This window comes from Leopardus geoffroyi, chromosome E2, assembly GCF_018350155.1.
Source record: "Leopardus geoffroyi isolate Oge1 chromosome E2, O.geoffroyi_Oge1_pat1.0, whole genome shotgun sequence".
Taxonomy (NCBI): Eukaryota; Metazoa; Chordata; class Mammalia; order Carnivora; family Felidae; genus Leopardus; species Leopardus geoffroyi.
In genome coordinates, this window is record NC_059335.1 from 17218968 (window position 1) to 17242696 (window position 23729).

The window sequence follows — 23729 nt, forward strand, 5'->3', positions numbered from 1 at the left end:
CGGCAGTATCAGAATATTTTTGATACTATAGTAGGTATATATCATACCATATAAGGCTTATACAATTCTGAAAAGGGGAATAAGCTAACAGAATGATGTGGAAAAGGTGGTACAGGTGGGCAAGAGTGGAAGGCACTTTGTAACAGAGGATCTGTTGGACATTGGCTGGAGACTGGCAATCAGATGAGAGGATAACCTGAGGAAAATCCAAAGTGAATGATAAACATTACATAATACAGGGTGGAAATAATTTTCTGTGACTGAATTATGTTATATGTAACAAAGGTATAATAATACAGTCATTATTGGATTAGGATAGTAAAATCATAAATGAGTGCCAGTATCAGTAAATCAAAAAGCAGTTCTACCTAGAAATGAAACGATGGGGCACCTGGGTGGCTCAGCCGGTTCAGTGTCTGACTTCATCTCAGGTCACGAACTCACAGTTTGTGAGTTCAAGCCCTGTGTCGGGCTCCATGCTGACAGCTCAGAGCCCACAGCCTGCTTTGGATTCTGTGTTTCCCTCTCTCTCTGCCCCTTCCCTGCTCACGCACGCTCTCTCTCTAAAATAAAGAAACATTAAAAAATGAAAGAAAGAAAATTCCACCAAATGTGGAAATGTAATTGAAATTAAAAAAATTTTCAGAGAATGATCACATTGAAAATGCAGTTGACCGGTGAAACCAGGGTTAGGGCCCCCGTGCCCTGCACAATCAAAAATCCTCATATAACTTTGACTCCTCCCAAACTTAACTATTAATAGCCTACTATTTTAAATTTTTTTTTTTCAACGTTTATTTATTTTTGGGACAGAGAGAGACAGAGCATGAACGGGAGAGGGGCAGAGAGAGAGGGAGACACAGAATCAGAAACAGGCTCCAGGCTCTGAGCCATCAGCCCAGAGCCTGACGCGGGGCTCGAACTCACGGACCGCGAGATCATGACCTGGCTGAAGTCGGACGCTTAACCGACTGCGCCACCCAGGCGCCCCTAATAGCCTACTATTGACTGGAAGCCTTTCCAATAACAAATAGCTAACACATAGTTTATATATTATATGTATTATATTCTGTATTCATAAAGAAAATGTTAAGAAAATCATAAGAGAAAATACATTTACAGTATTGTATTACCTTCATCAAAAAGTTCACACAGAAGTACACCAACATAGTTCAAACCTCTGTTGTTGAAGGGTCAACTATATTACATATTAAAACCTATGGAGGTTGTTAGTCACACAAAAAGTAAGGATTTACCTGCTTTTGACACTAATTAGCTGTATAACCTTGGGATAGCTGCCTAAATACTCTTTGTCTTAGCAAAATAATACAAGTACTATTCATGTCATCAGGTTATTGAGAAATTAAAACAGCCCATATATTAAAATTCCTTAGAATAGGGCCTGGTACATGGCACGAACTATGTAATCTGACAGGAAAACAAGTAGCTTTCTAAAACATTAAAAGATCCTTGCTATAATACTGACAATGTTAAATGCAAAGTTCTTCAACCACAAAACAGGTATAATATAATGCGTATGGCAGGCAATGAACATAAATTGTTTATCCATCTAACATATAAATTACACAGATTCTTCTAATAATTGTAATGACTCAGGACATGGTTTCTTAGCTGTTCTTCAAGAAGGTGTGATAACAAAGCATTTATAGCAATTCTGACTTTAATCACAGTATAATAGCTCTCTCAAAGGATATGCTATATGTGTTCTAAAATTCAAAATAAACTCCCTGGGTATCAGGGAAAGTAGAAATATGAAGGGACTGAGAGAATACAAACATGAAGAATGATGGATGTGCTTCATGGAGGTGTCATCTCCAACACAATGTTCAACCCATGCCTTTGGAAACAGAGAAGAGATGTACCCATTTTCTTTCAAAAGATAGTCTTGGGTTTACTGACAAGCAACTCTATGATAGAATAGAGAAGCTGATAGAATAGAGCATATTCTAAATTATATGAAGCAGATAAATTTACCCAGTGAGACCAAGTTGCTATAGTTCTCCATCATCACATCCCAATATAAGTCCCTCTGAGCCGAATCCAGATATTCCCATTCCTCTTGAGAGAAGCTGATGACCACATCTCCGAAAGTCACCAATTCCTGAAACAAAAAACCATATATAAATGAAATATTTTTGAGAAAAAGAATTGCATTATGGTAAGCCGATTAGTAAACTAGTAGGCAAGGGTGGGTAGAATGTTATGGTATGGGAGTGAGGAAATTAGCGCTCCCAAACAGGACTATCTACATATCTTTAGAGAATCTATTTGACTCAGAGAATATCTTCCTGCATATTATGGAATTTCTTAATTCCATAAGCATGTTAAGCATGTCTGGAAATAAAATGAGCTGCATGAATTAATAAAGGTGAGTTTCTATATCCTTGTTTCTCTGTAAAGGAAAAGTATCTAACTTAGAAAATGGGATGTGAACACTAATTTATAATTTCTTTAGCCCTAAGTTCAATACTGTGTTAAGTATTATTTAACATGATATGATCAGAACTTTTGCTTCTAATGACAAACCATTTAATAAGTACTTTTTAGTGGCTACAGAATAGTCTTACTTGGTGAAAAAATATCAGGCTTAATTGTATTTAGACATTTACAATGGATAAGGTGTTCTTCAATTCTGGGAGTCTACAATCATCTGTGTATGATGGAGATCAGTGAAAATCAAATCCAGTCTACCTGGAAACTCCAGTCTCCAGAAGTACAGAATTTTCCCATATGTAATCAAATGGATACATCTGATCTTTATCCAAGAATATGAAAAAGTATGGTAAATTCCTCCATCTAGGTATTCCATTTCTACTCTATAGTTGCTGTTAACAAAAGACTTAACAAATAAGAGTGTTGAGAATTATTTGGAGAATAGATAGGCACACGAGTTATACTGTTATGTTTGGTTCCAACTCTCACTAGAAAGTGAAAAACTATGGGAATGTGGGGCAGGCCCTATTTGGTACGGAGATTCAGAAAAAGGAAATGTTCACAAAGGAGACAGATTCAGCAACTTACATGGTCCATGCTTAGAACTGTAAGGAATTGGTCAGGGAATTCCATTTCTGCCATGACAGCGTGAGGAGCTCCGATGACATGCTCCCTGTCAAAACTAATGAAAATTATATATAAAAATATATAGCAAATAAAGAAACATTTGTTCAGGAAAATCTACCAAAACTTATAAGCTGAGAGTCTGCAGTATCTGAACCAAACCTGCACCCTTCCTTGTTCATCACATCTTAGTGAGAAAGATACTCCATTCCAAATTGGTACAATCAAGGACACAGGCTTCCTCACCAATTGTCAACCTGTGTTCCCAGTCAGGTGGCTGTCTTCCTGGGAAGAGCAGGATACCAACATTTCTCATCCTGCCCTCAGCTACCCATTGCTCAGGGAAATGCAGCTAAGGGACATAGATTTTCTTCTGTTTGGTTCCAAACACAAAATGTAATATGTACCTTGGGTGTGGCCCTGGTGAGAATACTGGGGTTTCAGTTGTCTGTCTTGAATCTTGGGGTAGGATTTCCATGCCAACAGATCTTGGCAAACAAACCTCTGGCTGCTGCACTCACCCTCTCCCCACCTACAAAGCACCCAGCTCCTAAAAGCAGAAGTGTGACAGAGAGAAGCATGCCACTGTCCCTAACCCAAGAACAAGGTCTGTGGCTTGGTGATTTTGTCCAGAGGGAGAAGCTGGCCACAGACAAGAGAGTTCCATATGTGTCTCCATAGGAAATGACCTCATTTGTAACTGTAGAAAAGTTCAAGCCTAAGGACATTCTCAAAAACAGTGAGGTTTTACTAAAAGACTATTAGGAGAAGATTGAAAGATTCGCTGGAGATATATGAACTATAGGCTGGCTAGTTTCCCAGAAAGAATTAGACACTTACAGAGCTGTTCCTTTTGTCAGAACAAATCCCAGATACTGACTTGATTACATTGGTCTGTGAAGCAATATATACTTCACAGCATTGTTGAAAGCAGAAATCATGATTTCTGCAACTTAACGGCTGGGAGATACTCAAAAGATAGACCTGTGGAAACCACTGTCATCCAAAGGTGACTGTGGTAATAATCAAGGCTGTACCCTAAAGGAGCAATGTCACAGATTTTCAGTGTGGGCTGGGGGAAGACAGATTGCACTTAAACTAGCTAGTCACTAAAGAAAACAAGCAAATAACAAGTCTGGTGGTGGGGAGCACTAGTAGGGGAAACAGACAAAAATACCAGATATGTTACAATTATCTATAATTTCTACTTTCTATAAATAAAGAAAAAGTCCAAAGTAATAGGAAAATGGCCCATCAACAAAACAGAAACTGCCTGCAAGAACACCAAATTTAACAAAGACTTCAAAGTAGCCATAAATATATTCAGATAAACAAAAGAACCTATACTTACATAAAGGTATGGTCACAGTGTCACATCAATATCAATAAAGAAAAGCTATTTAATACCACATGGGAATCCTACACTTGAAAAGTATTGTAATATGAAATGAAAATTTCACTAGAGCAACTCAATATTAGATATAAACTGGCAGAAGAAAATACTGGCAAACTTAAAAGATATTGTGCAATCTAACAGGAAAAACAAATGAAAAAGAGACTTAGAAAACCTGGATGCAAGCATACCTACATATATAATGGGTGTATGAGAAGAGAGAAAAGGATCATTTTAACATCGTCCAATAACAATGAAAAGTTCTCAAAGTTATATTTTTTACATCCAGGAAGCTCAACACACCCAGCAGGATCAAGGCACAGAGATCTACAAATAGACACAACATGGTGAAAACGGTGAAATGTGAAAGAGAAATTTGTTTGGTTGTTGTTTTTTTGTTGTTTTGTTTTGTTTTTTAAGTCAGCTCTAGGCCCAATGTGGCATTTGAACTCATGACCCTGAGACAAGAGCCCCCCTTGATCTACCGACTGAGCCAGCCAGGTGCCCGCTGAAAGAAAAATATGAAAGCAGCAAGAAGAAAATGAGTTGTTACTTACAAGTGAGCCCCAGTAAGAATAATTAATGACCTCTCCTCAGAAATAACAGAGACCAGAATGTAAACCAAGAGTCAAAAACTTCAACCAGGAATGCTATAATAAGCAAAACTATTTTTTGAAAATGAAGATGAAATAGAAACTGGGAGAATTAATTGCTAGCAGACCTATCTTAATACTGAAGGGAGTTCTTCAAGCAGAAAGCAAATGATTCAAGGCAGTAATATATATCCACATGAAAAGATAAAGAGAGGTGACTGGGTGGCTCAGTGGGTTAAGTGTCCAGTTTCAGCTCAGGTCATGATCTCACAGTTTGGGAGTTTGAGCCTCGCATCAGGCTCAGCTCAGAGCCTGGAGCCTGCTTTAGATTCTGTGTCTCCCCTTTCTCTGCCCATCCCCAGCTCATGCTCCCTCTCTCCTCTCTCTCTCAAAAATAAATGAACATTTAAAAACAAAATTTTTTAAAAAAGAAAACATAAAGAGCACCAGGAAAGGTAATTATTTGATAAACAAAGACAGTATACATGTATGTTTTTCTCTCTTAGTTAACTGATTTAAATATCAACTATATGAAATAACATGTTTTATTAGGCCTACAATATATAAAAGTATAATTTGGGAGGGGCCAAGATGGCAGAACAACATGGAAGTTTTTTTTGCGTTTCGTATCCATGAAATACAGCCATATCAACACTAAACCATCTTGCACACGTAAAAACTGATTTGAGAAATAACACAACAATCTACACAACCTGAACCAGAGAACAGCCACATTCACTGGTGCTGGAACAAGGACGTTAAGGGTGAAGCCTGGTGCCAGATGTGTGTTGTGATTTTCCATATCCCTGAAATGCTGCTACAAGATCATGTGAACTTTTTCTGGGATGGGCTGGCACCCAGCCACAGTCTCTGGGCATCAGCAGCAGCATGGTCCCACAAACGTTCCCGGGTGCGACTGGCACCTGGCCATTACTTGGTGAGACCCTCCCCCAGAAGGTCTGCGCAGGTCAAAGCCGCAGTCTCTCAGAAGTGAGGGGAAACACAGCCACAACTGAGAAAAAACGCAGAGGGGGAGGTACAGCCTGGCAACCTGACAGCTTGGTCATGGACAGTGTAGAACTAGGGAGTGGATGGAAGGTGAAGACAAAGGATGGGTGCACAATTGCTGATCAGGGAGAACAGTGTTCCGATACTAGAGAGTGGGTATCTGGGTGGTGCCATCTTCACCTCTCCTGCGCATGTGCATACACACCTCTAAGTGCCAAAACAATCCATCCCAGTAAGCTAAGCAGTGCCATCTAGTGGAGAACGGAGCCATTACACTAAGCCCTGCCCAACTGGACCAACCTCGCTCTTAAGGAGCACCACAAGTCTCTCTGCCTGCTCAGTTTACAGACTATAAAGTGCTTCATAGTTTGACTTCTAGGGGAAAATGATGTAATTTCAATCGTATTTCAGTCTGTTCGCTGGTCCATCTATTCAACTTTTTTTTCTTTTTGTGAATACAGTAAGAAATTTATTGTCAATTTTTATTAACATTTTTCTTTAATTTTTTCTACTATATTTACTTTTGTAAATTTTTCAAATTTTATTTTACTTATATCATTTCATATTACATTTCATTGTATTCATTTTTCAAATTTTCAAACATTTTCTTTTTATTTTTTCTTTTTTTTCTTGTCTTTCCCTTCTTTCTCTAATCTGTCAAGCACCTTTCAACAAGCAGACCAAAACAGACCTAAGATCATAGCATAATTTATTTGATTTTTTGTGTGTTGCTTTTAATATTTTTAATATTTTTCCCCTTATTCTTTTTCTTCCTTCAAAATGATGAAATGCAGGAATTCACCCCAAAAGAAAGAGCAGGAAGAAATAACAGCCAGGGACTTAACACAGATACAAGGAAGATGTCTGAACCAGAATTTAGAATCGGATAATAAGAATACTAGCTGGGGTTGAAAATAGATTAGAATCCCTTTCTGCGGAGATAAATAAAAGCTAGTCAGGACGAAATAAAAAATGTTATAACTGAGCTGCAATCTCGAATGAATGCCACAATGGCAAGGATGGATAAGGCAGAGCAGCGAATCGGCAATATAGAGGATGAACTTATGGAGACTAATGAAGCAGAAAGAAAGAGGGAGACTAAGGCAAAAGAGCACAATTTAAGAATTAGAGAAATCGATGACTCATTAAAAAGGAACAACATCAGAATCCTAAGAGTCCCAGAAGATGAAGAGAGGAAAAAGGGGGTAGAAGGGTTATGTGAGCAAATCCTAGTGGAAAACTTTCCCAACCTGGGGAAAGACACAGATATCAAAATCCAGGAAGCACAGAGGACTCCCATTCGATTCAACAAAAACCGACTGTCAACAAGGCATATCATAGTCAAATTCACAAAATACTCGGGCAAGGGAAGAATCATGAAAGCAGCAAGGGAAAAAGTCCTCAACTTACAAGGGAAGGGAAGACAGATCAGGTTTGTAGCAGACCTATCCACAGTAACTTCGCAGACCAGAAAGGAGTGGCAGGATATATTCAATGTGCTGAATCATAAAATATGCAGCCAAGAATTCTTTATCCACCAAGGCTGTCATTCAAAACAGAAGGAGAGAAAAAGTTTCCCAAACAAAAATTAAGAGTTCATGACTACTAAACCAACCCTGTAAGAAATTTGAAGGGGGACTGAGGGAAGACAAGACAAAAAAACCAAAAACAAAACAAAACCCCAAAACACCAAAAGCAACAAAGACTAGAAAGGACCAGAGAACACCACCAGAAACTCCAACTCTACAGGCAACATAATGGCAATAAACTCATATCTTTCAGTACTCACTCTAAACATCAATGGACTAAGTGCTCCAATCAAAAGACATAGGGTAACAGAATAGATAAGAAAACAAGATCCATCTATATGCTGTTTATGAGAGACCCACTTTAGACCTAAAGACACCTTCAAATTGAAAGTAAGGGGATGGAGAACCATCTATCATCTTAATGGTCGCCAAAAGAAAGCCGGAGTAGCTATACTTACATCAGACAATCTACACTTTAAAATAAAGACTAAAACAAGAGATGAAGAAGGGCATTATATAATTAAGGGGTCTATACACCAAGACCTAACACTAGTAAACGTTTATGCTCCAAATGTGGGAGCACCCAAATATATAAATCAATCACAAACATAAACTCATTGATAATAATACCACAATAGTAGGGGACTTGCAACATCCCACTTACAACAATGGACAGATCATCTAAACAGAAAATCAACAAGGAAACAATGACTTTGAATGACACACTGGACCAGATAGACTTAAGAGATATATTCAGAACATTTCATCCTAAAGCACAGGGAACACACATTCTTCTCCAGTGCACATGGAACGTTCTCCAGAATAGATCACATACTGGGACACAAAGCAGCCTCAAAAAGTACAAAAAGATCAAGATCATACTGTGCATATTTCAGACCACAATGCTATGAAACTCGAAATCAACCACAAGAAAAACTTTGGAAAGATAACAAATACTTGGAGACTAAAGAACATCCTACTAAAGAATGAATGGGCTAACTAAGAAGTTAAAGAGGAAATTAAAAAGTACATGGAAGCCAATGAAAATGATAACAACAGCCCAAAACCATGTGACACAGCAAAGGTGGTCATAGAGGAAAGTATATAGCAATCCAGGCCTTCCTAAAGAAGGAAGAAAGATCTCAGATACACAACCTAACTTTACACCTTAAAGAGCTGGAAAAAGAACAGCAAATAAAACCCAAAACCAGCAAAAGACAGGAACTAATAAAGATTAGAGCAGAAATCAATGCTATCAAAACCAAAAAACAGAAGAACAGATCAATGAAACCAGAAACTGGTTCTTTGAAAGAATTAACAAAAATTGATAAACCCCTAGCCAGTATGATCAAAAAGAAAAAGGAAAGGACCCAAATAAATAAAATCAAGAATGAAAGAGGAGAGATCACAACCAACGCAGCAGAAATAAAAACAATAATAAGAGAATATTATGAGCAATTATACACGAGTAAAATGGGCAATCCGGAAGAAATGGACAAATTCCTAGAAACATATAAACTACCAAAACTGAAACTGGAAGACATAGAAAATTTGAACAGACCCATAATCCATAACCAGAAATCGACTTAGTAATCAAAAATCTCCCAAAACCAAGAGTCCAGGGCCAGATGGCTTTCCAGGGGAATTTTACCAAACATTTAAGGAAGAGTCAACACCTATTCTCTTGAAGCTGTTCCAAAAAATAGAAATGGAAGGAAAACTTCCAAATTTGCCAGTGCTGAATCCAGCATTACCTTGATTCCAAAACCAGACAAAACCCCACTAAAAGGAGAACTATAGACCAATTTCCCTAATGAACATGGGTGCAAAAATCCTCAACAAGATATTAGCCAACCAGATCCAACAATACATTAAAAAAAGTTATTCACCGTGACCAAGTGGGATTTATACCTGGGATGCAGGGCTGGTTCAATATCCGTAAAACAATTAACATGATTCATCACATCACTAAAAGAAAGGACAAGAACCACATGATCCTCTCAATAGATGCAGAGAAAGCATTTGACAAAATACAGCATCCTTTCTTGATAAAAACCCTCAAGAAAGTAGGGATAGAAGGATCATACTTTGAGGTCATAAAAGCCATATGTGAAAGACCCAACACTGATATCACCCTCATTGGGGAAAAACTGAGAGCTTTCCTCCTAAGGTCAGTAACAAGATAGGGATGTCCACTCTTGCCACTGTTATTCAACATAGTATTGGAAGTCTTAGCTTAAGCAATCAGACAACACAAGGAAATAAAAGGCATCCAAATCGGCCAGGAGGAGGTCAAACTTTCACTCTTTGCAGATGACATGATACTGTATATGGAAAACCCTAAAGATTCCACCAAAAAAATGCTAGAACTGATTCATGAAGTCAGCAGAGTTGCAGGATATAAAATCAATGTACAGAAATCAGTTGCATTCCTATACACCAATAATGAAGCAAACGAAACAGAAATCAAGGAATCAATCCCATTTACAGTTGCACCAAAAGCCATAAAATACCTAGGAATAAATCTAACCGAAGAGGTGAAAAATCTATATGCTGAAAACTATAGAAAGCTTATGACAGAAATTGAAGAAGACATAAAAAAATGGAAAAAGATTCCATGCTCCTGGATAGGAAGAACAAATATTGTTAAAATATCAATACTACCCAAAGCAATCTACATACATATTCAATGTAATCTCTCGAAATAACATCAGCATTCTTCACCGAGCTAGAATAAACAATCCTAAAATTTGTATAGAAACAGAAAAGGTCCCAAATAGCCAAAGCAATCTTGAAAAAGAAAGCCAAAGCAGGAGGTGTCACAATCCTGGACTTCAAACTGTATTACAAAGCTGTAATCATCAAGACAGTATGATACTGGCACAAGAACTGACACTCAGATCAATGGAACAGAATAGAGAATGCAGAAATGGACCCACAAATGTATGGCCAACTAATCTTTGACAAAGCAGGCAAGAATATCCACTGGAATAAAGACAGTCTCTTCAGCAAGTGGTGCTGGGAAAACTGGACAGCGACATGCAGAAGAATGAACCTGGACCACTTTCTTACACCATACACAAAAATAAACTCAAAATGGATGAAAGACCTAAATGTAAGACAGGAAGCCATCAAAATCCTCAAGGAGAAATCAGGCAAAAACCTATTTGACCTTGGCTGCAGCAACTTTTGACTCAACACATCTCTGGAGGCAAGGGAAACAAAAGCAAAAATGAACTACTGGGACCTCATCAAAATAAAAAGCTTCTGCACAGGGAAGGAAACAGCAAAACTAAAAGGTAACCAACGGAATGGGAGAAGATATTTGCAAACGACATATCAGATAAAGGGTTAGTATACAAAATCTTTAAAGAACCTACCAAACTCAACACCCAAAACACAAATAATCCAGTGAAGAAATGGGCAAAAGACACGTATAGACACTTCTCCAAAGAAGACATCCAGATGGCTGATTAACGCGTGAAAAAATGCTCAACATCATTCATCATCAGGGAAATACAAATCAGAACCACAATGAGATACCACCTGTCAGAATGGCTAATATTAACAACTCAGGCAACAGCAGATGTTGGTGAGGATGTGGAGAAAGAGGATCTCTCTCTTTTGCACTGCTGGTGGGAATGCAAGCTGGTGCAGCCACTCTGGAAAACAGTATGGAGGTTCCTCAAAAAGTTAAACATAGAACTACCGTATGACCCAGCAATTACACTACTAGGTATTTATCCAGGGGATACAGTTGTGCTGTTTTGAAGGGGCAGAGGCACCCCCATGTTTATAGCAGCACTTTCAACAATAGCCAAAGTATGGAAAGAGCCCAAATGCCCATCAATGGATGAATGGATAAGGAAGATATGGTATGTATATATATGTGTATATATATATGTGTGTATATACATATATATGTATATATGTATATATGTATGTATATACATAGATATACATATACATATATGTATATATATGTATATATGTGTCTATATGTATATATACACACATATATAGACGTATATATATACACATATATACACGTATATATATACACATATATATACACATATATACATGTATATATATACACACACATATATATACATGTATATATACACACATATATACATATATGTACATACATATATATACATATATAATGGAGTATTACTCGGCAATCAAAAAGAATGAAATCTTGCCTTTTGCAACTACATGGATGGAACTGGAGGGCATTATGCAAAGTGAAATTAGAGAAAGACAAAAATCATAGGACTTCACTCATATGAGGACTTTAACATACAAAACAGATGAACATAAGGTAAGGGAGCAAAAATAGTATAAAAACAGGGAGGGGGAAAATCCATAAGAGACTCTTAAATATGGAGAACAAACAGAGGGTTATTGGAGGGGTTGTGGGAGGGGGGGATGGGCTAAATGGGTAAGGGGCATTAAGGAATCTACTCCTGAAATCATTGTTGCACTATCTGCTAACTAATTTGGATGTAAATTAAAAATAAATAAGAAAGGATAAAATAAAAATAAAAGTATAATTTGTATCTATAACACAAAGGAGGTGGGTAGCAAAGCTATACTGGGTAAGTAACTGAATACAGATGGTACTTTGAATCCACAGCATCAAATGAAGAAAATCAAAAACAATAAGGGGCACCTGGCTGGCTGAGCTGGCAGAGCATGTGACTCTTGAGCTTGGGATCATGAGTTCAAGCCCCACATTGGGTGCAGAGCTTACTTAAAAAAAAAAAAAAGGTAAATAAAATTAATATAACAAATGCTATATATGTATATAAGATTTCTTTTGTTCTTTTTAAAAGACAACATTTCTATATCGCATTGGAATTTAGTATATACTGGAAGCTATACACATTAAGCTCTGGATCAACCATTAAAAATATTTGCAAATCATTTATCTCATAAGGGGTTAAATACCCAAAATATATAAAGGATTCCTACAACTCAGTATAAAAAAAGACACAATCCAATTAAAATATGGGCAGAGGATCTGAATACGTATTTTCTCCCAAAATACAAGAGGCAAACAAATAAATGAAATGGTGCTGCATATCATTAATCGTCAGAGAAATGCAAATCAAAACCATAATGAGATACTGATTTACACCTGTTAGAATGGCTATTATCAAAAAGAAAAGGAGTAACAAGTGTTGGAAAGTTGTGGAGGAAAGGGAAACCTACACTATTGAGAATGTAAATGGGTGCAGCAGTTATGGAAAACACTATGGAGGTTCCTTAATAAAGTAAACATAGAACTATTGTATGATCTAGCAATTCCACCTCTGGATATTTATCTAAAGGAAATGAAATCTCTTAAAAAGATTTCTGCAGACTCTAGGTTCACTGCAGCATTATTTACAATACACAAGGCATGGAAACAACTAAACGTTCATTGATGGGTGGAATGTTAAAGAAAATTTGGTGTGTATACACAATGGAATGTTATTTTGCCATAAAAAACTAAGGAAATCCTGCCATTTGCAACTACATGAATTGACCTTGAGAGGATTATGCTAGGGGAAGTAAGTCAGAGAAAGACAAATACTGAATGATCTCACTTATATCTGGAATTAGATTTAAAAACAAAACACCTCACAAATACAACACATTGGTAGCTTCCATAGGTGTGGGGATAAGTGGAAGAGTGGGTGGGCGAAATGGGTGAAAGTGGTCAAGGAAGGTACAAATTCCCAGTTATAAAGTAAGTCAAGGGGATATTAATGTACAGCATAGTAATTATACTTAATGATACAGCGTATGTTTGAAAGTGGCTAAGATGTTAAATCTTAAAAGTTCTCATCAGAAGGAAAAAAGTTAACAGAAGAAGGTGATGGATGTTAACTAAATTTATTTCTGTAATCATTTTGTAATATATACATATATTAAATCATGTATACCAAAAGTAGTTGTATGTCAGTTATATCTCAATAAAACTAAATGAATTAAGAACGGTGGTGAAGGCAACTAAAAGGCAAAAATATATAACCCAATAGTATTGCATTTTTTTGTTTGTTGTTCCTCCTTTTTTGCAACACATTTAAAGACCTGCATAAAACATAATTATAAACCTATTTAAAGGGTACACTGTATAAAGATATAATCTAGGACAAAAGCAACTTTAAAAGGGAGAACTTGAGCAGTTACAGGGGCAAAGTTTTTCTATTAAAGCTAAATAGGCGTACAGTGAAGGTTTGACTCAGCGGGTCTGAAATGTTTAAAGCTTTGCCTATTCCAAACAAAAGTGAAGGTCCTTTACGAGCTCCTGGTAGATTACCTGGCATTTAATGATTTTAATCTGTATCCTGTCACTGGGGGGGGGGGGGGGGGGGGGCAAAAACTGAGTACAACAGTTTTTCTGACTTTTTAAAAAAAGGTTTGTTTATTGGGCACCTGGGTGGCTCAGCTGGTTAAGTGTCCAACTTCAGCTCTAGTCATGATCTCACAGCTCATGAGTTTGAGCCCCACATCAGTCTCTCTATTGTCAGCACAGAGCCTTTGTGGTATCTTCTGTCTCCCTCTCTCTCTGCCCCTCCCCACTCATGCACTCACTCTCTCTCTCTCAAAAATAAACCTTTTTAAAAAGAAAAAAACTCATGCAAAAAAATGTTTATTTTGAGAGAGAAAGAGAAAGTGGGGGGGGGGGGTGGGCAGAGAAAGAGAGAGAATCCCAAGCAGGCTCCATGCTTTTAGCGCAGAGCCCCCTGAAGGGCTCTATCCCACAAATCAGGAGATCATGACCTGAGCTGACATCAAGAATTGGGACATTTAACTGACTGAGCCACCCAGATGCCCCAACTTTTTTTTACGTTTGTGAGTCCTTCTAGAAAATCACTGAACCTGAGAGTGATTTTGGGACCCCTGAATAAAGTTAGTTTTATTTCAAACTAGTTCATCACAAATGCAAATTTTTAATTGAAATCTACAGGATAAATGCTAATAAAATGATTAAATTGTATAATGAATAGGAAATATAAAAGGAGTAAAATGGTAAACTACAAAAAAAAGTCAGTGGAACAGAAAGGAAGTCATTAATTAGGGATAGAAAAGCACAGAAGAGGGGCACCTGGGTGGCTCAGTCAGTTAAGCATCCAACTTCAGCTCAGGTCATGATCTCACAGCCCATGGGTTCGAGCCCCACATTGGGCTCTGTGCTGACAGCTCAGAGCCTGGAGCCAGCTTTGGATTCTGTGTCTCCCTCTCTCTCTGTCCCTCCCTCGCTCTCTCTCTCTCAAAAATAAATAAACATTAGAAAATTTAAAAAAAAACATAGAAGACACAGTATATATAGAAAACACGTAGAAAAGTCCTCCTCAGTTATTACTTTACATGCAAATGTATTAGAATCTTCAACTAAAATGCAGAGATTGGCAGAATGGATAGAAAATACTGTAGTCAGTCTACAACAAACTGATGACAAATCCAAACATATAAATAGGTTGAAAATAGGATATAAAAATGTGTTGCATACCAGTAGTCCTCAAAGAGTTGGAAGCCTACATGAGACCAAATAGGCTTAGAAGAGACAAGAGACAAAGGAACATCTTCTATGTTGATAAAAGGGGTCAGCCCACCAAGAAAATACAACTACTATGAATATATATGCCTTAAAGCCCCAAAATATATGAAGCAACAATTGACAGGATTGAGGGGAGGAATAGAAAGTTCTACAATAAAGTTTGAGACTTCAATAAACCAACTCCAATAATGGATAGAAAGACTAGGCAAAAGATAATTTGGAAATAGGAGAGTACAGCAACACTAGAAATCAATTGGACATCCCAGACATACACCAAACACAACACCAAATACCAGAATACATATTCTCAAGTACAAATGAAAAATGGTCTAGAACAGATCATATGTTAGGCCATAAAAGAAAACACAACACAATGGAATATTAGCCATCAAAAGGAAACAATTACTGATACCTGTTACATCATGTGAAATTTGAAAACATGCTAACTTGAAGAGGCCAGACACAAATGCCTTTCAATTATTATATTATTGTCCCATTTATATGAATATTAATCCATTTATTTGAAATACCTAAAATAGATAAAACTTTAGATTTTGAAAAATTCGTTATTGCAAGGGGTTGAGGGAGAGGCAGTGAAGAGTGATTACTTACGGGGTACAGAGTTCCCTTTCGAGATGATGAAAAATTCTGCAATTAGATGGTAAAGGTTGCACATTGTGGGTTTACTTAATATCACTCAATTGTATACTGTAAAATGATTAAATAGCAAATCCTGTTATGTATATTTTCACAATTAACTGACAGAAATAGAGAAAGACAATTCAGCAAAAGTGGCCACAGACGTCAACATCCCATGCTCATAATGGATAGAACAATTAGGAAAAAAGGTCAAGGAAACAGAAAAATCTATAACCAACACTATAAACCACTTAGACTTAACAGACATTTATAAAACACTTCACCCAACAATAGCAAAATATACATTCTTTTCAAATGCACATGGAATATTTTCCACAAGAAACTATATGCTAGGCTAGAACAGAAAACTTAATAAATTAAAAAAAAAAACAATAAAAAACAGTTTGTCTATCCATAATGTAGTTACAAATAAATAACGGAAAAATGGGAAACTCCAAAACATGGAATTTAAACAAAACACTCCTAGGGGCGCCTGGGTGGCTCAGTTGGTTAAGCGTCCGACTCAGGCTCAGGTCATGATCTCACTGTCTGTGAGTTCGAGCCTGGGCTCTGTGCTGACAGCTCAGAGCCTGGAGCCTGCTTCGGATTCTGTATCTCCCTCTCTCTCTGCCCCTCCCCCATCATGCTCTGTCTCTGTCTCTGAAAAATGGATAAAGCTTAAAAAAATTTTTTTAAACAAAACACTCCTAAATAATCAATATATTAAAAATGAAAAAGGAAGGGCACCTGGGTGTCTCAGTCAGTTGGGCGTCCGACTTCAGCTCGGATCATGATCTCACAGTCCATGAGTTTGAGCCCTGCATTGGGCCCTGTGCTGACAGCTCAGAGCCTGGAGCCTGCTTCAGATTCTGTGTCTCTCTCTCTCTCTCTCTGCCTCTCCCCTGCTCATGCTCTCTGTCTCAAAAATAAATAAAAAAACATTAAAAAAAATTTTTTTTAATGAAAAAGGAAACTAGAAAACAATTTGCAAATAATAAATGAAGACAACATATCAAAACTTATGACATGCAATTAATGATTAGAGGAAAGCTTTTAAAGTGCCTGTAATTAAAAGTAAATATCTAGGTCAAATTTAACCTCCCTCCTTAAGTCACTGTGAAAAGAGTAAACATATCATATATGAAAAATATCCAAAAATAAATGAAACTAAAATCTGGTTCTATGAAAAGTGGGTTTTTTTATTAAAAATTTTTTAAAATGTTTATTTATTTTTGAGTGGGGGGGGGGAGGGGCAGAGAGAGAGGAAGACACAGAATCTGAAGCAGGCTCCAGGCTCTCAGATGTCAGCACAGAGTCTGACACAGGGCTCGAACCCACAAACCGCAAGATTGTGACCTGACCAAAGTCGGATGCTTAACCAACCTAGCCACCCAGGCGCCCCTGGTTCTATGAAAAGTTTTTAAAAGTTCACAAATGTTTAGATGATCAAGAATGACCAGAGAGAACGAAGACTCCTATTACCACAATCATAAGTGAAAGAGGGGACAGTACTACCAACCTTACAGAAATAAAAATTGATTACAAAGGAATAGGATGAACAATTGTACAACAAGAAATCAGGAAGCCCATGGGGCGCCTGTGTGGCTCAACTGGTTCAGTGTTCAACTCTTGGTTTCCACTCAGGTCATGATCTCACGGTGCATGGGATTGGGCCCCCGTGTTAGGGCTCTGTGCTGACAGCATGGAGCCTGCTTGGGATTTCTCTCTCTCTCTCTCTCTCTCTCTCTCTCTCTCTTTCAATCTCTCTTTCTCCCTCTGCCTCTCCTCTGCTCATGCACTCTCTATCTCTCTCTCAAAATAAATAAACATTTAAAAAAATCAGAAAACTCAGATGAATTGGATAAAATCATACAAAGGCACAAACTTCCAAATCTACTCATGGAGGTAGAATATTTGAATAATATTCTAACAAATAAGTAAATGAATTAGTTATTTTAAAAACTACCCATAAAGAAAAGCCTAGGTCAGCACAGCTTCACAGTTAAAGTCTACCAAACCAAGCAGAATACTAATTCTTTACAAACTCTTGAAGTAAAAAGGAGGGAAAACTTCCTAATTTTATGAACCCAAAATTAACCTGATAGCTACATCAGAAAAAGACATTACAAAAAAGGGCAACTATCACTAATACCTTTTATGAATATGGATGCAAAAAATCTAAACAAAACACTAGTAATCTGAATCTAGGAACATACAAAAAGAATTATATACCTTGACCAAGTGGGATTTATCCGTGGAATTCAAAATTAGATTCTTAATCTAATGTAACATATCGGAATCATAAAAAATAGGAGCACATGGGTAGTTCAGTCAATTAAGCATCTGACTCTAGATTTTGGCTCAGGTCATGATCTCACCATTCATGGGTTCAAGCCCTGCCTCAGGCTCTGCACTGACAGTGCTGAGCCTGCTTGGGATTCTCTCTCTGCCTCTTTCTCTGCCTCTTCCCCACTCACGTGCTCTGTTTCTCTCTCTCTCTCAAAATAAAACTTAAAAAAATAAAAAAACTACATGACCATCTTCATTCATGAAGAGAAAGCATTTACAAAATCCAACACCCTTTCATGACAAAAGAGAGTGAACGTATGAATAGAAGGGAACTATCTCCACAGGATAAAATTGACAGCTACCATTAGACTTAGTGATGCTTACCCCTGATGTTGGAAGAGGACAAGTCTATACCTTATTGCCTCTTCTAATCAACATTGTTCTACAGATCTAGCTGGGACAAATAGGAAATATCAATAAAGGCATCCATAGTGGAAAGAAGGAAGGAAAATGATCTCCATTAATAGATGGCATGACCTTATATACAGAAAATCCAAAAATTTGACTATAACACTATTAGAATGGAGCAAGATTGCAGGATACAAATAAATATGCAAAAATAAAATATTTTTATACATATGCAATAACAATCTGAAATAAGTAATTCCATTTATAATAGTATCCAAATTAATAAAATATTTAACAAAAATTCAAACTGTATACTTTAAAAAATACAAAATACTAATGAAAGAACTTAAGGTAATTAAGGGAAGATCATCTCATGTTTATGAACCAGGCTACTCAATAATAAGATCACGATATTCTCCAAAGTGATTTAAACGTTATGCAACTCCTGTCAGAGTCCCAACTGGCTTCTTTGTAGAAACTGACATGCTGACTTCTAAATTCATACGAAATTGCAAGTAATTCAGAATAACCAAATCAGTTAGGGAAAAAAAAAACAACCCTGAAAAACTAACATTTACCAATCTAAAAGTTACAAATATACAATAATCAAAGCAGTTGGACACTGGCATAAGGTTAGATGTATCTACTGTTTTGTTTTTTTGTTTTTTGTTTTTTTTTTAGAGAGCACAGGCAGGGGAGAAGGGCAGAGGGAGAGAGAATCCCAAGCAGGTCCCACACCCAGCATGGAGCAGACTCGGGGCTCGGCTCGATCCCCACAGCCCTGTGATCATGACTCAAGCCAAAATCAAGTCGGACACAACTGACTAAGCCACCAGGCGCCCCATAAGGTTAGATATATTAATCAACAGAATAGAACTGATTGGAAATTAAATCCAGGTATCTCTCTGGTCCATTGATTTTTCTTTTTTATTTTGAGAGAGAGCAAGTAGGGAGGGGCAGAGAGAGAAGGAGAGGATCCCAAGTAGGCTCCATGCTGTCAGCACAGAGCCTGATGTGGGGCTCAAACTCACAAACTGTGAGATAATGACCTGAGCGGAACCCAGGAGTTGGATGCTTAACCTACTGAGCCACCCAGGCGCCCCTCTGGTCAAATGAGTTTTGACAAGAGTGCAAAGACCTTTTAGTGGAGAAAGGACAGTCTTTTCAACAAATGATGATAGGAAAACTGGATAGCTACATACAAAAGAATGAAATTAGACCCTTTCCTCACAATATATACAAAGATGAACTAAAAACTGATCAATGACCCAACTATAAGGCATGCAAATATAAAACCTATAGAAGAAAATACAGGAGTAAATCATCATGACCTTAAATTTGGCAAAGGATTCTCGGCACACCAAAAGCACAAACAAGGAGAAAAAAATGGAAAAATTGGGCTTCATCAAAATTGAAATTTTCAAAGAACATTCCCGGTAAAACTGAAAACACAATCTACAGAATAGGAGAAAATATTTATAAATGATATATTTGATAAGGGTTTAATAGCCACATTATGTAAAGACGCCCACAACTAAAGAACAAAAAGACATCTGGTAACAGATTTCAATAGACATTTCTCCAAAGAAGATATAGAAATGTCAATAAGCATGTGGAGGAAAAATATGCCAAAAGTCGTGATCAGGGAAATGCATATAAAAACCATAACAGGGGCACCTGGGTGGCTCAGTCGGTTTTGCGACCCACCTCGGCTCAGGTCATGATCTCACGGTCCGTGAGTTCGAGCCCCGTGTCGGGCTTTGTGCTGACAGCTCTGAGCCTGGAGCCTGCTTCGGATTCTGTGTCTCCCTCTCTCTCTGACCCTCCCCTGTTCATGCTCTGTCTCTCTCTGTCTCAAAAATAAATAAACATTTAAAAAATAAATAAATAAATTTAATGAGAGGGGTGCCTGGGTGACTCAGTAGGTTGAGCGTCCGACTTCGGCTCAGGTCATGATCTTGCTCAAGCCCAGCATCGGGCTCTGTGCTGACAGCTCAGAGCCTGGAGCCTACTTGCAACTCTGTTTCTCCCTCTCTCTGCCCTCCCCTGCTCATGCTCTGTCTCTCTCTCTGTCAAAAACAAATAAACATTAAAAAAAATTTTTTAATAAAAAATTATTTTAAAAAAATTTAATGAGAGAGAGCAAGAGCAAGTGCTGGGGGGTTGAGGGACAGAGAGGGAGACAGAAGATCTGAACCGGGCTCTGTGCTGGCAGCAGAGTCCCATGTGAGGTTCAAACTCATGAACTGCAAGATCATGACTTGAGCTAAAGTCAGATGTTCAACTGACTGAGCCACACAGATGCCCCTATTAATTTATTTTGAAAGACAGCATGTGTGTGCAAGGTGGGTAGGGGCAGAGTGGGAGAGGGAATCCTAAGCAGGCTCTGCACTGTTACTGCAGAGCCCAATGCAGGGCTCAATCTCACAAACTGTGAGATCATGACCTGAGGTGATGTTAATAGTCAGACACTCAACCAGCTGAGCCACCCAGATGCTCCAACGGGATGATTCATTTAAAATGCTAAAAGGGCATCAGCTGGCTCCGTCCATAGAACATGCGACTCTTGATCTTGGGGTCGTAAATTCAAGCACCACGTTGGCCACAGAGATTACTTAAAAAAAAAAAAAAAAAGTTAAAATGCTAAAAGAAACACTGTCAACTGAGAACTTTATAATGTGGCAAAATTGTCCTTTAGAAAATGGGGGGGGGGGGGGGGAGTAAAAAAAAAAGTTAAAAAACGTGGGGGAGAAATTAAGACTTCCCTGATAAAGGAAAACTGAGAGTTCATTTTCACTAGACATTCTCTACAAAAAATCCCAAAGGGAGACTTTCAAGTTGAAAGGAAGCCAGACAGTAACTCAAACCCATATGGAGATATAAAAAACTCCCGTAGAGGAAAATACATAGGGAAAATATAAAAGCCATTATTTTTGTAATTTTGGTTTAACTCCACGTTTTGTTTTCTACAGATATAAAAGATAAATGAATAAAAAATAGTTATATATACATTAATGGGTACACAGTACATAAAAATGTTAATTCATGGGACACCTGGCTGGCTCAGTTGGTGGAACATCCAACTCCTGATCTCATGGTCATGAGTTCAAGCCCCATGTTGGGCATAGAGCCTATTAAAAAAAAAAAAAAAAGTTGGGGTGCCTGGGTGGCTCAGTCGGTTAAGCGTCTGACTTCGGCTCAGGTCATGATCTCGCAGTCTGTGGGTTCGAGCCCCGCATCGGGCTCTGTGCTGACAGCTCGGAGCCTGGAGCATGTTTTGGATTCTGTGTCTCCCTCTCTCTCAGACCCTCTCCCGCTCATGCTCTGTCTCTCTCTGTCTCAAAAATAAATAAACGTTAAAAAAAAATAATAAAAAAAAAAAGTTACCTCATGACTTAATCTAAAGTCAGTGAAAGTGGAACTGAAAAGTAGAGTTTTTGTATGTGAACAAAGTTGATGTCAATTTAAAATAGATTGTTATATAACTTTATGATATATACTTCCCATGGTAACCACAAACAGGATACTATAGAACATACCCAAAAGGGAATCAAAGAGTGTCACTATCGGTACAGAGTTTCAGTTTAGAAGATGAGAAAGTTCTGGAGATAGGTGGTGATGGTTGCATAACCATGTAAGTGTATTTATTTATTTTTTTTTTTAATTTTTTTTTTCAACGTTTATTTATTTTGGGGACAGAGAGAGACAGAGCATGAACGGGGGAGGGGCAGAGAGAGAGGGAGACACAGAATCGGAAACAGGCTCCAGGCTCTGAGCCATCAGCCCAGAGCCCGACGCGGGGCTCGAACTCACGGACCGCGAGATCATGACCTGGCTGAAGTCGGACACTTAACCGACTGCGCCACCCAGGCGCCCCGTAAGTGTATTTAATGCCACTGAATTTTAACCTTAAAAATGTTTAATATACTAAATCTTATTTAAATATATTTTAGCAGAGTAAAATACTACAGTGAGATACTACTTCATACCTACTAGGATACCTACAAAGAAAAAGTCAGATACTAACAGGTGTTGGGGGGATGTGGATAAATCAGAACCCTCATATGCTGCTGATTGGAATTAAAAATAGTGTGACTGCTTTGGAAAACAGTCTAGCAATTTTTCAAAATGTTCAAAATGGAATTACCATAGGATACAGCAATTCAACTGGTAGGCATATAGAAGAGAAACGAAGATGTATGTCTACACAAAAACTTGAACATGAATATTCTTTGCAGGATTACTCATAAGAATCAAAAGGTAGAGGAGTGCCTGGGTGGATCATTATATAAGCCTCCAACTGTTAATGACACAAATGCCCATCAAAAAATAGGACAGATGTGCCTGGATGGCTCAGTCAGTAGAGCATGTGACTTTTGATCTTGGAGTCATGAGTTGAACCCCATTTTGGGCATAGAGATTAGTTAAAAAAAAAAAAGTAGAGCAAAATAAAATAGGATTTATTCTTATTATGGGAGATTACCTAATGATAAAATAGTACAAACACAGATGATTCTCACAAATGCGAAATTAAGCAAAACAGGCCAGATAAAAATGTATACAATATTATGTAAAATCACATTTATATCAACTTCTTTTATATGAATCTAATTAAAATGAATCTATCATAATAGTGGTAAGAACAGTAGTTACCTTTGTTGAGGGTAGGGAGGGGTGAGTTGGTAATGATTAGAAGGAAATACGTTTGTCTTGATGATTAAGAAAATGGTTAAATGGGTATATATACATGTTAAAAACAAACTAGAATGTTGTTTGCATGATTTGCAGTAATTTATGTTTCAGTTAGAAAAAATACATAAAACACATGCAAAGATAAGGTGGCAGAGGTGAGTTTGGAATTCACATTCTTCTCACTACAAAGTAAGTTGTAACTCTGGTTCTTGCCTGTGTAGTTAAGAATTACTTCATTATGGAATGAAATCTGAGCATGAGTAATTTGCTGGAAAGTTAGAAATAATCTATAACCTACCAAAATACACTAAAGCATAAAGGTTAGTAAATAATTCCATTCACCTCCATGGATATCACTTGGGTGCAATGAAAATTATCTTAGTAGACCTGGAGTACACAGACTCTGCACTTTCCACAGAAAGGAATGGCCCTTGGCCAGCTACTGTGAGATAAGCTGGGAGCCCTTAGAATATCCTCCCTTTAAAAGCTTTTTTTGAGGGACACCTGGGTGGTTCAGTTGGTTAAGTGACTCTTGATTTCAGCTC

The 23729-nt window shown here is 37.7% G+C and overlaps 1 protein-coding gene across 6 annotated transcripts in view; it reads right to left on the reverse strand.

Annotated features, from left to right (window-relative positions):
- The window catches only part of ZNF260 (zinc finger protein 260), a 75439-nt gene that overhangs the window by 41238 nt on the left and 10472 nt on the right, over nucleotides 1-23729 (reverse strand). For 5 of the 6 annotated variants that reach the window (XM_045441117.1, XM_045441113.1, XM_045441109.1 and 2 more), the window contains 2 exons: nucleotides 3043-3136; nucleotides 1996-2122 (listed from right to left, as the gene is read on the reverse strand). In XM_045441117.1, the coding sequence (XP_045297073.1) occupies nucleotides 1996-2122; nucleotides 3043-3096 (181 nt within the window). In that variant the 5' untranslated portion in view covers nucleotides 3097-3136. Of the gene's footprint in view, nucleotides 1-1995; nucleotides 2123-3042; nucleotides 3137-16542; nucleotides 16584-23729 lie in introns of those variants that run through there. The other variant, XM_045441111.1, reaches the window with a different exon arrangement.